Consider the following 16500-nt stretch of genomic DNA (forward strand, 5'->3'; position numbering starts at 1 on the left):
TATCCACATATTATACAGCTCACTCATTTAAAGTATATGACTATTTTTTAATATACTTGCAGGTATATGCAACCAAAGAGAGTAGTTTTTCTTTTAATTCTGCCATTGCTTCAGAAAACAGCGAGAGCTCATTAAGTAAGAAGAGCTGTAGAAAATCTGAAGTAGACCTTTTTTTTTTACCTGTGGGTCTCTATCAGTCCTGACAATCAGAGGCTGTGTAGTTTGCTCCCACCCTCCCCAAAATGGACTTAAAGACACAGAATATACCCGTGTGAACTAACTTTCGGATACAATGTTAGCGTTAAACTCAGATGATGAATTTAGGTTAAACTCATCTATTTGGCTTTTTCTGTAGTGTTAAGGAACCCAACAGGCCACTTTAACACTGAGATGAAATACCTTTCTTTCTATTGCAAATCTTGAAAAGTAGCAGCCCCTGGTGATATGAGCAAAGGATTCATGAAGGAGATTTCCATTTTTCTTCTTAGTTGACCACACAGCACTTTTTTTTCCCCCATATCTAAGTTTTGTGTAGGGAGGTTGGAAAGTTCACACTGTTTGAGAATGATGACCTGTCATGCATCTTGAGAAACTTACTATCAGGCTGCATTCCTGAGAGTTTGTGTGATAGGAACTCATGTCTGTCGACCCTCCAAGTGTCTGCAGAGTGGGGGTCTGCAGGGGCTTTCTCGTGCGCTCGCAGCTGCCCCCTTTTCTCTAAGGCAGCTGACTCATTAGACAGAACATCCCTAATCCATCTTTGCTGGAAAACATCACGAACACCCAAGGAAAACTTCTCTCAGGCTCTTCTCTTCAGAATGCTTTTGAAGGTTAACATGTACCTAGTGTTAATTCATTACTAGTATATGAATAGTATATTGACCCTGTGAGACCTTGACATGCTTCTTAGGATTACATAGTAACTAAGCAGGAATATTCTACAGCTTTTCTTATTTAATGAACATTCCCCTGTCCTGAGCATACCAAACAACAAAAATATTACCGTTCTTTGAACTGGTGTCTGCTGGCCCCTCTCTTACAGATAGGGTGAGGATAAAGGAATCTTACAGAAACAGCAGGGTCTGGGATGGAGCGAAATGACTGTTCAATAGACTCTGCATGGGTATAGATTTTCCTGAGCCAGGAGAGATGGTAACCTATTGTTTGTCATAGCTATGTGGCATTTAGTAGGCAAGATAGAAGTCGGAGTTCAAATATCCATTTGTACAGAAACCACGGAGGCACTGAGCCACTGTTAGCGGTGTCTTTTCACGGGCTCCTGTTGTCCTGCAGAAATGCTATCAGCTCCCCTCTCACCCAGTTTCTCATACCTGATATGAACAAGCAGCTTTAAGGCCTTGGGTAATCAGAGCCTCATGGTCTGAGACATCGAGATGCTGGAGGGGAATACCTTTAGTGACTGACCTTCTTTTGACCCAGCTCTGTGAATAGTTTTGTTCTGAAATGGATTCTTTTAAAGGGGTCTCATAGAACGGATGGTAGGTTTAGAGGATAACTCTCAATTCTAAATAAAGGAACATCCTGGAGAACAAAATGCAAACCAACAGGCCCTGTACAACCCAGTGGATGCTCTAATCTACAAGTGGACGGCAGTGTACTGAATGTAGGAGATTTGGGGACCAATGAGGAAAACTGTCCCAGCAGGTGGTCCTTAGGTCCACACAGCTGGGGTCTGAGCCTGAGAGTGAGACTCTGGGTCTCAGCAGGCAGCAGAAATGGGGAGATTGGAGTTACTGCCTGAGTTTTGCAACTCCAGCCCCAGTTAACTTAGGCAAGTCACTAGAGAGTAACCTTTTATGAATCCCTCAGCTCCTGAAATGCAGGTCGATGGTCAAGATCAGACTTCTTTGATGAGGCATGAGTGTCAGCATTTCTAGGGCCAGGCACTAGTCTTTAAGAAACAAGAGTCACTCAGATGGTGGCCGAGTGTGTGTGCCGGTTGTTCTACTCACTGAGGTCCCCGCCCATGGCTCCCAGGTGGCCTACCTGGCCAGCAAGTCTCGTCTTCAGGAGAAATTCTTAGTAATCATGCCAGGATGACAGGCACCAACCAGAACCATCCCAGGAAAGCCAGAATAATCACCTGACTCTTAGGTCATTGATCTAGATCTTAGTCTTTTTTAAAGAGGCATTCCAAGCTCTTTGACCAGTTTCAGTTCAGTCGCTCAGTCGTGTCCGACTTTTTGTGACCCCATGGACTGCAGCACGCCAGGCATCCCTGTCCATCACCAACTCCCTGTTTGACCAGTTTACCCCTCTCCTTTATAGGTCAAATGAGACTGGTCATTAGCAACCTGCCTCGGACCACGTGTCAATTAATGGTGGTACTCTGAGCTTTACAAGCAAAAACCACTGACAACTATGATTTGATTGGATCTTCCTTATGAATTCCAAGCTTTCTATTTATCATTTTCTAAAATTTCTAGGTGTTTTGTTCCCCTGCAGAGAGAGAGTAAAGAGTAAGTAGCGATTAAAAAAAAGTGACCTACTCTCATTAAGTCACTTTGGATGATGGTGAAATCTCTACCAGCATTTCATTGGGAAGAGGTTACATGAATTGAATGGAATGCTTGTCCTCTTGTTCCTCACCCTCCAGGGAGAAACCTAGCATTTGAGTGCTCCTTGGTGCCTTTGCTGATTATCAGATAGAAATATGAGTATTTCCATACTCTGGTGATCCTGGGCTGATTTTCAAAGATACCTGCCTTTGAGATGAGATGAAAGTTCATTTAGTAGCAGATTTGCTGGGTTGCTTTGAAAACTTCTCATCCTAAAGAATATGGATTCTGATATATTTTTTAAAGCTTTATCTGTCTACTTTCATAAAACGTGCCTAATTAATGGTTCCTATATCTGTAGAATTGGACAACTTTCATCACATCTCATCCTAGAACATTTTCATCATTTCAAAGAGAAATTTCATGCCCACATGTATTGTCTAATACAATACCTGGTTCTATGCAGAAAATAAATATTTTTAGTGCCACTTTCAGTAATGGCTTTGCTCCCTGCTGTGCTGGTATTAAAGAGATTTGTGAGTTTTAAAGAAATTCATATGAACACTTGTTATCCCTGGCCCAGTGTAGTCTAAAGGCACTGAACTGACTTGCTTCCCTCACTGCCAGCCCTCTGTTTACTGACAATAGAAGGGAAATGGTGTTTCTTGGAGGGAAATCAGCCTCCTTCAGAACTCTTTTTCTTTTAAAGTATAGGGAGCAATATTTTAAAACACTGACTTAGTTTTTTAGAGCAGTTTTAGGTTCACAATAAAATTGGGCACAAGGTACAGAAAGATTCCACATACCCGCCAGCCACACACACAGCCTCCCCCACCGTCAACATCTTCCACCAGAGTGGAACATTTGTCCCAGGTGATGAACCTACACTGATACCTCCTTTTCACCCACAGTCCATCCTTTATATTAGGGTTGACACTTGGTGTTGTACATTTCATGGGTTTGAATGAAGGTAGAATGACGTGTATCCAGCATTGCAGTATCACACACAATATTTTCACTGCCCTGAAAATCCTCTATGCTCCCCCTATTTATCCCTGCCTCCACTTTCAACCCTTGGCAACCAGTGGGGTTTTTTTTTTTAGCTTTATTGGGGTAAAATTGATAAATAAAATTGTAAGATACTTAAAATGTACATTGTGATTTGATATCCACATGCACCGTGAAAGGATTCCCATCACCTAGTTAATTAACACATCCATCCCTCACATTTACCCTTCAGAACTTCTGAGAGGCAACGTCACTGACCTTTAATCTGGACATTATAGGGGTACTGAGCCTTGGACATTAGGAATCAGAGGGGGCAAAAATTTATTTTCAGTGGGGAAAGCAAGGAGAAAGTAGAAGGAATTTATTTTTAGAATTTTTATCTCTGAATTCCTGTCTCCATTTTATTGCTCTACAGGTTGAGATACTTAAAATTCCAATTTGGAAGGGAAGTGTGAACTTCTTTGGGGAAATGGCAGCTTGCTGTTTGCCTTTCATTTTTAGATACCTTAGAATATTTTTCTTTTTCATTTACAAAGAGATTTCCCTCCTTTATCAAAGTATATATTCTGAAAAACTGCCATTTAACTCAATTTATCTACTGATTTTCATTTAAAAGATGGGATCTAGAAGGTTAGCTATGAATATAGCTAAGACATGTCTTTCACCTTAAGACATACGAGAGATACATTCAACAGGTAGAGACAAGATGGCAGAGTAGAAGGACATGCGCTCATTCCATCTCATGAAAACACCAAAGTCGCAACTGCTGAACAACAACAACAAAACACAGAGCACTGGAACCTACGAAAAAGGATATCCTAGATCCAAAGACAAATATAGACACCACAACAAGACGGTAGAATAGGGGCACAATTGCAATCAAATTAAATTCCATTCCCGCCCAGCCTGGTGGGTTACTCACAAAAGTAGAAAATTACTATATTGCAGAGGTTCTCCCACAGGAGTGAAACTTCTGAGTCCCATGTCAGGCTCCACAGCCTGGGGGGTCTGGCATTGGGAAGAGGAGCCCTGAGAGCATCTGGCTTTGAAGACCAGTGGGTTTGATCACAGGAATTCCACAGGACTGGGGCAAACAGAAACTCCACTCTTGGAGGGTGCTCACAAGACCTCATGTGCCCCAGGACCCAGGGTAAAAAGCAGTGACCTCACAAGAGCCTGGGCCAGACCTGCCTGCTGCTATTGGAGGGTCTCGTGTGAAGGTGGTGGTGGTGGGGGGGAACTGTGGCTCACTGTGGGGACAAAGGCACTCTCAGCAGTAGTTCTGGGGAGTACTCATTGGCATGAGCCCTCCTGGAGGCTGCCATTTTTTCACCAAGACCTGGCCCCACCCAACAGCCTATAGGTTCAAGGGCTGGGATGACTCAGGCCAAACAACAAAGGGGTGGAGACATAGCCCCACCCATCTGCAGACAGGCTGCCTAATGTCTTCCTGAGCCCACAGCTGCCCACCTCTCCCCTTAGACCAACTTCATCCACCGTGAAGCACACAGCAGAAGCAAGAACTACAGTCCTGCAGAACAGAAACCACAGTGACAGAAAGTTAGACAAAATAGCAGAGAAACAAGTCCCAGATGGCGGAACAAGATAAAACCCCAGAACAACTAAGTGAAGTAGATACAGGCAAGCTACCTGAAAATGAATTCAGAGTGATGATAGTAAAGATGGTCCAAGATCTCGGAAAAAGAATGGAGGCACAGATAGAGAAGATACAAGAAATGTTTAACAAAGAGCAGGGCTTCCTCATTGGCTCAGTGGTAAAGAATCTGCCTACAATGCAGGAGACGTGGGTTCGATTCCTGGGTCATGAAGATCCCCTGAAGAAGGGAATGGCTACTTACCCCAGTATTCTTGCCCGGGAAATCCCATGGACAGAGGAGCCTGGCAGGCTACAGTCCGTGGAGTCGCAAAGAGTCAGACACGACTGAGCGACTAACACTATCCCTGTACAGAGTGCAGTGGTGCAGCATCTTTATTTCAAGCTAGATCTATAAGAGGATGACTTCATTGCAGTTCTCGCTGTGCAACACGAAGAACTCAGTAATGAAGGCCTGATGGAGTTGGAGGTCCAGAGAAGAGCTGAATAGAGATAAGAGGAAGAAGAAGTAACTGAAGAACTGGAGAGATGTACAACACAGGAAACGACAAGGGGGTTTTCCTTATTTGAAGAGGCATGGTTAGTTTCTGAGGCACAGGACTCAAACATAGAATGAAACAGGAAGGTTTTGCAGCAGCCATTCACAATGCCACCCAGTGGTACCAAAAAACAAAGCATTTCCTCTAAGATTAGGAGCAAGACAAGTCACTATTATTCAACATAGTTTTGGAAATCCTAGCCATGGCAATCAGAGAAGAAATTAAATGAATCCAACTAGGAAAAGAAGAAATAAAACTGTCACTATTTGCAGATGACATGATATTATACAGAAAATCCTAAAGATGCTACCAGAAAACTACTAGAGCTCATCAATGAATTCAATGAAGTTGCAGGATACAAATAAATGGGAAGCTTGGGATTGACATATACACCCTACTATATTTAAAACAGATAACCAACAAGGATCTACTTTATAGAGTACAGGGAACTCTACTTAGTATTCTGTAATAACCTAAATGGGAAAAGAATTTGGAAAAGAATCAATATATGTATATGTAAATTGAATCACTTTGCTGTATAACTGAAACTAACACAATTTTGTAAATCAACTATAGTCCAATATAGAATAAAAACTATTAAAAAAAAAACATACTGGAGTGCAACTCACATTCTTCCATGTGGTCTCCTGATAAAGTACTCCTGATAATAAAAGACAAGGCTCAGACTGCATTTCAAACTTGGATTATTGCGTGTATACTGGAGCATTCCAATTTGAGTCAGATTCCAACTACTTACTGTTTGCAAGTATTCTCCAACATAGAATGATTACTTTGCATAGGAATTTTGGCAGTTACATTGTTGAGACATAAGGCTATTTAAGACCAATTCAAATAAGCTTTTGTAAAAAGTAGGATGAAGAAGATTCTGTGGTCTTTATCTCACCAGATGGGCAAAGTATGTTTAAATGCACTCAGATCAGTTAGTATGGACTCGATTAAAAACTTTTTTTTTAAGGAATGGATGAATTTGGCTTAATCACAATGGAGAATTTTTCACTGATCTCAGGGTGGGGATGGGATGGTATTTCACAAGGAAAAGAGGCTGAAATGTGGAGGTTGCCTGTGGGGCGTGTCACACTGATTTGCATTGATTTGTTTTGTTCTCTGTAAGGAGTAAGACAGCTCCCTGCCTTGTTGCTGTCACTGGCTGGGAGGAACAGTGTTTCTCTGATTATTTAGTCTCCCATCAGCCACATTGATACTGGAATTTGTTCCCTCTCTGCTCAGGTATCTCCATACTTTCTTGGACAATTAAGTGGAAAAGATAGTGCTTCTTTCCCTTATGCCATCATTTTTACTGTACCCAATCTGTGACTTTAGGAGCACCAATTTTTAAGGGTAAGTCTCTGGGAAGCAGAGAGGGTTTCTTAAATAGATAAGGGCTTCCTAAGGACTTGGAGGGTTTAGGGGGAAATGGCGGGAGGATGAGTTTGGGATAAAGAGATTCCAAACAGCCGGACATTTAAGATTACAAATCTTTTATCCAGAATCAAGATGTATTGGGGATTTAAGAATAAGAAAACTGCTCGATTCTTTTGTCTGATTTACATATATCAGTAACCTTAGATCCTTTTTGGAAAAAAAATCATTTTTTTAAAAAACTCATGTAATGCAAGAACATAACATCAGGAAAAGCTCAAGCTGATTAACACAGCAAATAGCTTTTTTTAAAGCAGTGTTGGTATTTATTTTCCCAAGCCAGTTTGATGGGCTCTGGACTTATGCCTCCAAGTTTGAATCCTGTGATTCGCTGGGGCTGTGACAGGCGCAGGTCACAGCAGCACCATTTCATGGGGTCATTTGGTGCATTTAGAGAGACCTTTGCAGGTGAGGCATTTAGCATTATCCCTTACACTTAAGTGTCATTCAATAAATTCAGCTGTTGTTACTTCTACTAGAAATATTAGAATGCACACTGTGGATGACCTATAAAGGGAATAATAGAAAAGTTTCAAAATCCGAATATAGATGCTTGAGTAAAATCCACTCACTGACTTACCTAGGGCTGTCTAGTGTGTTCTTGAGGTGACTGTGCAGAGCAGGTGAGTGTGTGCGCTGAGTGTACAGGAGAGAAAGTGGGCTCGCACTCCTGCCCACCACTGTGAAGGGGTCAAGGTGAAGTAAGAGCGGTTCTATGAGGCCACCTACAGCCAGTTAGTAACATCAGTGTCCTAACCTTCCATTCCTGGGATAAAGAGACAGGTGGGATCCTTCCTTTCGGATTCTCAATGTCTGGACAATTGACACTGTGGGGATGGAAAAGTGGAGATATAGTGAGGCCAACCCATCAGGAAAGGACGGCTGGACGGAAGACAGTTTATGACAGTTCCTTAGAGGAGGGGGCAGGCGGGGTATGAGGGACCCAGGGAAACAGGGAGAAGCACCTGGAGGGTCAGGAGGCCGAGAGGGCGGGGGAGGAACTGCGGGAGGAGCCTCTCTTGTGGTTTCTTCTGGAAGGTGCTGGCAAGGCAGGGGGCAGGTGTAGGATGTGCCAGTCGGCCAGTTCCCTCAGGCTCTGGGGCATAAAGACAGCCCGAGTCGTGTAGAGCCTGGCCCTAGAGTGATTAGGGCAGGTGGATAGTGGCCCGGAGTGTGGCTCCCGATAAAGGGAGTGGTCGGGGGTGTGGACTCTGGATTCCCTGGTGTGGAGTTGAGAAGCACGCTCTCGCATCTGAGTTGTTGACTGTCTCTGGGAACTAACTGGCGGATGCTGGGAGGGGCCGCCCCTCCTGGGTGAGCAGTGTCAGAGGACAGAAAAGATCTGCTTAATACAACATGCTATGGCATCACTTCAGCCTAAGCTCCTAAATACCCTGAGTGTGCTCTCACACTACAAGAAGGGCAGGTTCTGAGACCTGGGAGGATTTGGGGTCGAGCCTCCCACGCTGACCTCTTTCTCCTGTGGGATCTGTGGACCTGTTTCCATTGTCCCACCTGGCAGCTCCCCTGGACGTGCCAGGGCTCCGTAGGTGTTCATTGTGTCCTCCGCCCCAGAGCCCTTCATGGTCTGTGCCTCCCGTCTCCCTGGACGGCCTTGCTCTGCACCCGCTGCCGGGTGGGGGGTTGGGTCTGTTCACTCTTCTCCCCCTCTTCCCACACTCGGCCGTCCACTGAGACCTGCTGCCCCACCTTGTCAGTGCATCTTATTTTTTTAAGGAATTATTTCCATCTATTCAGCTCCCCAAGTTTACACACAAAACTTTCCCACATCAGCGTGTCTTCAATGAGTGAAGCTGGCTGTTGAGCTCTATCTGCGGCCCATGCTTTCCTGTAGTCCTCCTGTCTCTGCCAAGGTCCCTGTGGGTATCTCAGCCTGCCTCCTCCTTGCTGGTCTCTTTGTCCTCGAAACCAATATGATCTTTCAGCATCAGACCCCTATCTCCTCGCTCCCTGTTGCAAAGCCTTGAATGGCTTCCTGGTGATTATCAAGTTCAAAATCCTGGGCAAGACCCACAAGGCTTCCCAACCCGACCCCAGGCACCCTTCTGACATGTGACACTCCCTTACTGTGAAGGGTCAGCCACACCTGGCCTCCGGCCGGCTCTCAGTCCATGGCCAGCTGCCACCCCTTCTCTCCTGCCTGATGACAACCCATCATCCCTGTGACCCAGGCCACGTGTCCCCTCCCCTGAGAAGCCAGTAGCAGTCCTTCTGACCGTCCTCAGCCCCTTTTTCCTTCTCATCTCCTCAACCCTTCTCATCCACCCCTCTTATAGCCTGGCTGTCTTTTGCCTGAGACTTTCTCATGACATCCTAGTCCTTCATTCAGCAAATCTTTGTTGAGTATTTGCCCTCTACAAGGCCACTGTGCCTAATGGCAGAAAGTGAAGAGGAACTAAAGAGCTTCTTGATGAGGATAAAAGGGGACAATGAAAAAGTTGACTTAGAACTCAACATTAAAAAAAAAAGCTAAGATCATGGCATCTGGTCCCATCACTTCATGGCAAATAGAAGGGGAAAATATGAAAACAGTGACAGACTTTATTTTCTTGGGCTCCAAAATCACTGAGGACAGTGACTGCAGCCATGAAATTAAAAGATGTTTGCTCCTTGGAAGGAAAGCTATGACAAACCTAGACAGCATATTAAAAAGCAGAGACGTCACTTTGCCAACAAAGGTCTGTTATCATCAAAGCTATGGTTTTTCCAGTAGTCATGTATGGATGTGAGAATTGGGCTATAAAGAAAGCTGGAAGAACTGATGCTTTTGAACTGTGGTGTCGGAGGAGCCTGTTGAGAGTCCCTTGGGACTACAAGGAGCTCAAACCAGTCAATCCTAAAGGAAATCAGCTTTGAATATTCATTGGAAGCTCCAATACTTGGCCCACCTGATGCGAAGAGCCAGCTCTTTGGGAAAAGACCCTGATGCTGGGAAAGACTGAGGGCAGGAGGAGAAGAGGGTGGCAGAGGATGAGATGGTTAGATAGCATCACTGACTCAATGGATGTGAATCTGAGCAAACTCTGGGAGATAGTGAAGGACTAGGAAGCCTGGTGGGCTGCAGTCCATAGGGTCGCAAAGAGTCAGACATGACTTATCAGTTGAACAACAATAACAAGGCAGTGTGCCAAGTGTTGACAGTACAAAAATAACAGAGAATCTAAGACTCAAATCAGGAATATAATAGCCTCCTTGGGGAGAATGGGAACCGAAGATACAACCAGAGAAACCTGGGTCTAATTCCAGTTAAAATGTGATACCTGCAATGACAGGTGTATCCACAAAGTCCTGTGGACACAGAGGAGAAAGAACCCTGCCGAAGAATTGGGAAGAACCCCAGGAGGTAGCATTTGAGGTGGATCTTGTCAGATGAGATCGAGTTTGAGATGGAAGAGCAAAGAGGAGTGGGGGGTGGGGGGGTGGTTAGTGATTGACAGCTCTTCTCTTTCCCTCAGCACCAAAACAAGAAAAATGATACCCACGTGGAAAAATGTTCAGACCGGTTTCCTTTTTCACCCTTGAACACTGGAATATTCCCTCTGGGTGCCCTTGATTACGTATCCTTGTGTTTCTTGGTCTTACGCGTGGCTCAGGGGAGCAGGCGGCCAGACACAACTGTCTGCGTTTCTCAAGATTTGTTGGATTCAGTGAGAAAAACATGACGTAGCACCTCCCCTACATGAAGCCAGAACTCGCTGCACCAGAGTTAACTGCTTGGTTGGAGTGGTGTTTTCACCCTGCCGTCCTCTTTACACTGCGATGTATGGTTACTTCAGTTTGAGGCAGTTTTCAAAACCTTCTCCGCTGAGAAGCTGACTCTATTAACAGGTCTTTCGAAAGTCCCCGTGGCTCAGTGCCATAGAAACGTGAGACTACGCCGAGGGGCCCACATATTCCTGCCTTGCTTTTCGCTGCCAAACATGTCTCGGGGTCAAATAACCCTCTTTAAAGGCCTGGCCCTGCTGTTCATTGGTGTGTGCCCTTGGGGAAGTTATCTAACCTCTTGGAAACTTAGCTTCTTTTTTGGTGAAGGCAGAGCCTACCTGCTAGAGCTTTAAGAGTTAAGGATTAATCAAACAATGCACTATGGTGAAGGCTGCCATTCCTGGTGTGTAGTAAGTACTTAGTGAATGGAAGGTGCCTATTTTTGGTGACATTATTGATCCTATGCTCCCAGCCGATTCTTGTGTGTTAGGTAGATACTAAATTATCAGTTTCCAGAAAGTCAGGCAGCATTAAGAGAGGGATGCCAGCGACTTCCCTGGTGGTCCAGTGGCTAAGCCTCCACATTCCCAATGCAGGGGGCCCAAGTTCAATCCCTGATCAGGGAACTAGATCCCACATGCCACAGCTAAAGATCCCGCATGCTGCAACAAAAACCGAAGATCTCACCTGCTGCCACTAAGACTGGATGCAGCCAAATAAATAAATAGTTTTGAAAAAGAGATGCAGGGTGGAGGGTAGGGGAAGAGGATCTGTTTTATTAAATGTTGCCAAGCACTTTTAAAGACATCACGTCATGCGTCATTACAGGAAAGTCAAAATAAGGGATGGGAGCATCTGACATGTTTTCATCTAACCATGTTATCTGAATTGAATGCCATTTTGTTTAAAGACGGTGAAAGCGTCTGCCTACAATGTGGGAGACCCGGGTTCTATACCTGGGTCAGGAAGATCCTCTGGAGAAGGAAATGACAACCCACTCCAGTACTCTTGCCTGGAGAATCCCATGGACGGAGGAGCCTGGTAGGCTACAGTCCATGGGGTCGCAAAGAGTCAGACACAACTGAGTGACTAAACTTTAAACTTTGTCTAATTAGCTGGTGATGCAGCAGCTTCTTCATTTTCTGTTCATCTAACTCCAGCTTTTGACAGTCTTTAAGTAAAATCATGCTTTTGAGTCCTGATTGACACCCATTCTCATGTTTTAGTATATATTCCTACTTGTAGAGGGTTATTTAGTGCGTCTGTGTGTGCTTCTTGAAAGGAAACAGTGCTGTGTTTGGAGTTCAGGGTTCTTTGTTAAGCTGTGAAATTACAGTGGAATAGGTAGTTACGGCTAATTCATCTAGTTCTTGCTTTATGTCTGAATTGAATGTCATGAACAGAAATGTTTGACTAGGTTTCTAGTGAAAAAGCCTCTTTTCTTTGTAGGAACATTAGTTGTCTGCATTTACTATTTTACACGGAGCTCTAGAAGTAGACATGAAAATCTGTGGCAAAAACAAATTATTGCTTGCTGTTCTCATAATTGAGAATGTCATTTCCTATTTCCTTGGTTCATTTCTGTGCTTTCTTCTCATCTACCCACATAGGAAGAACGTTGGGGAAAAGCACAGAAACCAGTGACTTCTACGGCTGTGGGATTTCCATGGAGAAAGTAGCATCAGGACGCACCTGGACCATCTTCTGTACCCGGCAAACCCTCCACACTCCCAGGCGTGTTCTGTGGATTCGCGTGCATGTGTGTTCAGGGTGCTTTCGTGGGAGGGACCCCACCTAGCCTGTAGATGAGGCGGGGAGGGTGCGGGGGGGGGAAGGACGGGAGAGACTATGGAGCAAATGTTTTACAACCTGAACCTCAGAACTGTGATCCTCCAAGGAGAGCGCTACTTGAAGAAAAGAAAAAAAAAATAATAAAGTCGAATGGCTTCTCAGGGATTTTTTTTTTTCCGTGCACATATAAGCCATAATTCCAGTACAGGTGGCAGTATTCAGAGCACTCAGATTTCAGTTCTGTTAAATGTGAAAGAGGGATCGACTGACCATTCATTGCTGTTCCATAACTAGTGTAAAATATGTATATGTTTATCTTTATTTTTATAATATGCAAATACATTTAAATTTATACAGTTTGAAGCTTCTAGCATTAGTTGACACTGGGTGCAATATTCTGATGAGAACTGTGCCAACATGGGGCTGATTTCTTACTTTAGCATCAGACGTTTTGTTTATTCTTTAAGCCTTCGCAGATTTAAAAAAAGATACCTATCTCTTTGCTCATGGCTTAAGTGTTGGTTCATAGAGGTTGACAATAATCATCAAGAACCTTAAACATGCATTTCAGGCAATAGCCCCTCCTCTCCTTTTCAGTAAAGGTCCCTGGTCACTGGGTGATAGTCTGATGGAGGCCTGGTGATTAAGCTTCTTCAGGGGAGGGGGGTCAAGGGATCCACATATCCAAGGAAAAGTGGAGTCCTGCACTAGCTTAGAGAGTCAGGCGTCAGTTCCGAAGCATGTGAAGAGCTCTGCTAATAGGTCCTGTTCCCACCCCTCACCGCCCCCTAGAACAGAGTTTGTGAAATTTAGCAGAGCTCTCTGAAAGCTGGTGTCAGACCCTAAGATAGTGAGTTGCCTAATTGGAGAACATAAGCCCACATTGGTTATTTATAAATACAGAGCCTCTGATTGGATGGTCTACTGCCAAGAACTAGTAAAACCCTGGTTTTAAAATCTCCATGACGTAAAACTTAAAAAGCCAACCAACCAAATCACTCTCTCCTCCTCCTCATCGGGGCCAAACAGCATCTACTGCAATAGTAACACATTCTTTGAAGAGTGTGCACGACTCTGTTTACATCTGCCTCCTCTGCATGTTGATTGAAAAATGTGTGAAACTTTTTTTCCAGTGTAAGGCAAGAAAAACTAATCAGCAGTATTATTCGTTTACGTCTATCAAGTATTGTCTCTTGGAATGCCACAGTATATGATGTCTCCACATATTTAAAAAATAAAATAACAAGCAAGTGGCTGCATTGCAAAAAAAAAAAACACACAAATCAATTTTTGTAGATTGTTTTGTGCCCCAGGAGTTAATTTTATGAACTCCAGAACCTCCAGTCAAACAAGCATGATTTCTTATAATCATAAAATCAAATGGGATCAGACTAGTTTTGCATTTTAATACTTGAATATGACACCTCCAATTTGCAATTTCATTTTCTTTTGTAACAGTCACAAGATTCACCTTGTTAATCCTTCTGTCACAGTTCTCCTGTGCGTGTGTGCATGTGTGTGTAAGTGTAAACTGAATGGTAACATTTAATTGCTTTATGGACCACTGAATTGTTGGGCATAAAAGTTTTCCAACTGGCAGGAGACAGTTCTTCAACTGTCAAATTAATGGACTTTGACCAGAAAAAGACTGGTAAAGTGACTTCAGGCTAACTCCCCAGGGGACCATATTAACTGAAAAAAAAAAAAAAAAAAAATGTTCCTTTGGGTGACATACCCTGCAAAGTGTGTGCTCTTATTATGAACATAGATGCTCAGATTCTTAATATCTGCTCTTTTTGGACAAGTGATGTTTTATGCTGTCATCTGAACCTTAGAGAAGCAGTGTAGGAAGAAATCTTAGTGTCACATGTATTTTAGCAAAAAAAATCATCCTGATAGATGGTCATGTGACCAAAAGCAGCTCCAGAAAAGCTTGAGACCTTGCTTTGGGGGAGGGGGGAAGGTCTGAGATACAGAAAACACACTGCTCTATAGGAATTTTCTTCATCTATGCAGGAAATTCCATTCTCTCTTTCAACACCTGGGAAGACTCAGCTGGGGAGGCTGATGGGCAATTCACTAAGCACAAAGGGGGATCTTTTCCAACTAAGTCGTCCCTGCCTTGCAAACAGACGCCCTCCAAGTTTGTTATGGTTCCTATTCCTGCATCTTGTGGTATCAAAACCACTTCCTGGAATTGTAAACGTGCTGCCAGAATAAATGTTTTTTCCCCCTTCCAAGAAAAAAACCGCCAGTGCTCATATTTGACACTTGTGCATTGGACTCGTTTTGAATGAATAAAATGGAAAGGATTTGGTGTCATTTCTGATGGAGTGTGTGTTCTTTTTTCATGCCACAGTTTGTGCATTGTAATTGTGGTTTCCTATTTAATTGCCATAACCGGGCAGAAAATTTTTTTTAAAAAGTTCAAAAAAGTTTAATAAAAAATACAAAGAAATGACGAAGCAGTTATATTTCCAGAGTTTAGTTATTTCTTTCTGTCTTTGTTTGTTTCAGTTTTATCAGTTAGGAAATCACTATATTCTGTTTATAGTCTTAGGTCACTTTGAGCCGCAGGAGATGGATGGTGGCGGCTCTGGTTGGGGAAGGAAACGAAAGAATCTCTTTCATGCTCTCCCTTCTGTGTTCAGGCTGGAGAGTCAGTGCTGGAATATCAGTTGTCTTCTAAAGCCTTTTCTCAGTGATCTGGTATGTTCCTACCAAAACTTATGATCGGTGGGCAAGTTCCCTTTCACTGGCCTTTCTTTGCCCCAGGGGTCTATATTTGCTGGCTGAAGGAGCTGACCCATGGATACTGGGTCAGAGACTTCTATTTACCCTTTTTTTTTTTCAAAAGGACAGTTGAGTTAAGGATAAGAAAGGAAATCCATGTGGTTGCTTCTTGCAGAAGCAACCTTCAGGGAAGGACCCAGTGCACACAAGCCCTGCCCTGAGGCACTGGGGCTTTGGGGACCCAGGGCAGAAAGGAGGGCCTTGTTGTAAGACTCCTGAGAAGGTAAGTGGTGTCACTGGGTGCCCTGAAGTCAAGTCTCCCTCTGCCAGTGGAAAAGCTTAAACCATGTGCTGATCAGAATTTTCAAGAGTAAGGAAGCACCCCAATCTTCAAAGCAGCTCTCTTCACAGCCAAGACATGAAAGCAACCTAAATGTCCATCAACAGAGGAATGGATACGATGTGGTACATATTTACAAAGGAATATTCCTCAGCCATAAAAAGGAATGAAATAATGCCATTTGTAACATGAATGGACCTAGAGATTATCTTACTAAGTAAGTCAGAGAAAGACAAATGATATCACCAATATGTGGAATCTAATAAAAAGCAATAGAAATGAAGTTACTTACAAAACAGAAACAGACTCACAGGGCTTTCCCTGGTAGGCCAGTGGCTAATACTCTGTGATCCAAACGCCAGGGAGCCTGGGTTCGATCCTTGGTCAGGGAACTAGATCCCATCTGCCACAACTAAAAGACTCTGCTCCGGGCAACTAAGACTGGACAAAGCCAAATTAATTAATTTTAAAAAAATGACTCACAGATCTCAAAACCAAACTCAACGGTTACCAAAGGGGAAATGGGGGAAGTGATAAGATTAGGAGATTGGGGTTAACATACACATACTACTATATATAGAATAACTAGTAAGGACCTACGGTATAGCAGAGGGAACTCTACTCAATATTCTGTAATATATGGGGAAAAAAAGTTTGGAGTTCTTTACACTTGCTGAGTAGGTCATGGACCAACAGACACCCCCAGTGACTTTAGAAATGGCATTATTCACCACATGTATGTATCCTTCCCTCCCAAGGCGATTTCTCCTGTTTAATTGTGAGCTTTTT

The 16500-nt window shown here is 43.6% G+C and overlaps 1 protein-coding gene across 3 annotated transcripts in view; it reads left to right on the forward strand.

Annotated features, from left to right (window-relative positions):
- The window catches only part of MFHAS1 (multifunctional ROCO family signaling regulator 1), a 109178-nt gene extending 94218 nt beyond the window's left edge, over positions 1 to 14960 (forward strand). Inside the window, exons 3-4 of one of the 3 annotated variants that reach the window (XM_081520920.1) lie at positions 6930 to 7040; positions 12458 to 12799. In XM_081520920.1, coding sequence (XP_081377046.1) covers positions 6930 to 6957 — 28 coding nt within the window. In that variant the 3' untranslated portion in view covers positions 6958 to 7040; positions 12458 to 12799. Of the gene's footprint in view, positions 1 to 6929; positions 7041 to 7400; positions 7530 to 12457 lie in introns of those variants that run through there. The other 2 variants (XM_081520922.1, XM_081520919.1) reach the window with 2 other exon arrangements.
- Positions 14961 to 16500: the final 1540 nt, after the last annotated feature.

The sequence above is a fragment of the Giraffa tippelskirchi genome, chromosome 8 (genome assembly GCF_054371585.1).
Source record: "Giraffa tippelskirchi isolate mGirTip1 chromosome 8, T2T-mGirTip1v1.2.pri, whole genome shotgun sequence".
In the NCBI taxonomy this organism is placed as follows: Eukaryota; Metazoa; Chordata; class Mammalia; order Artiodactyla; family Giraffidae; genus Giraffa; species Giraffa tippelskirchi.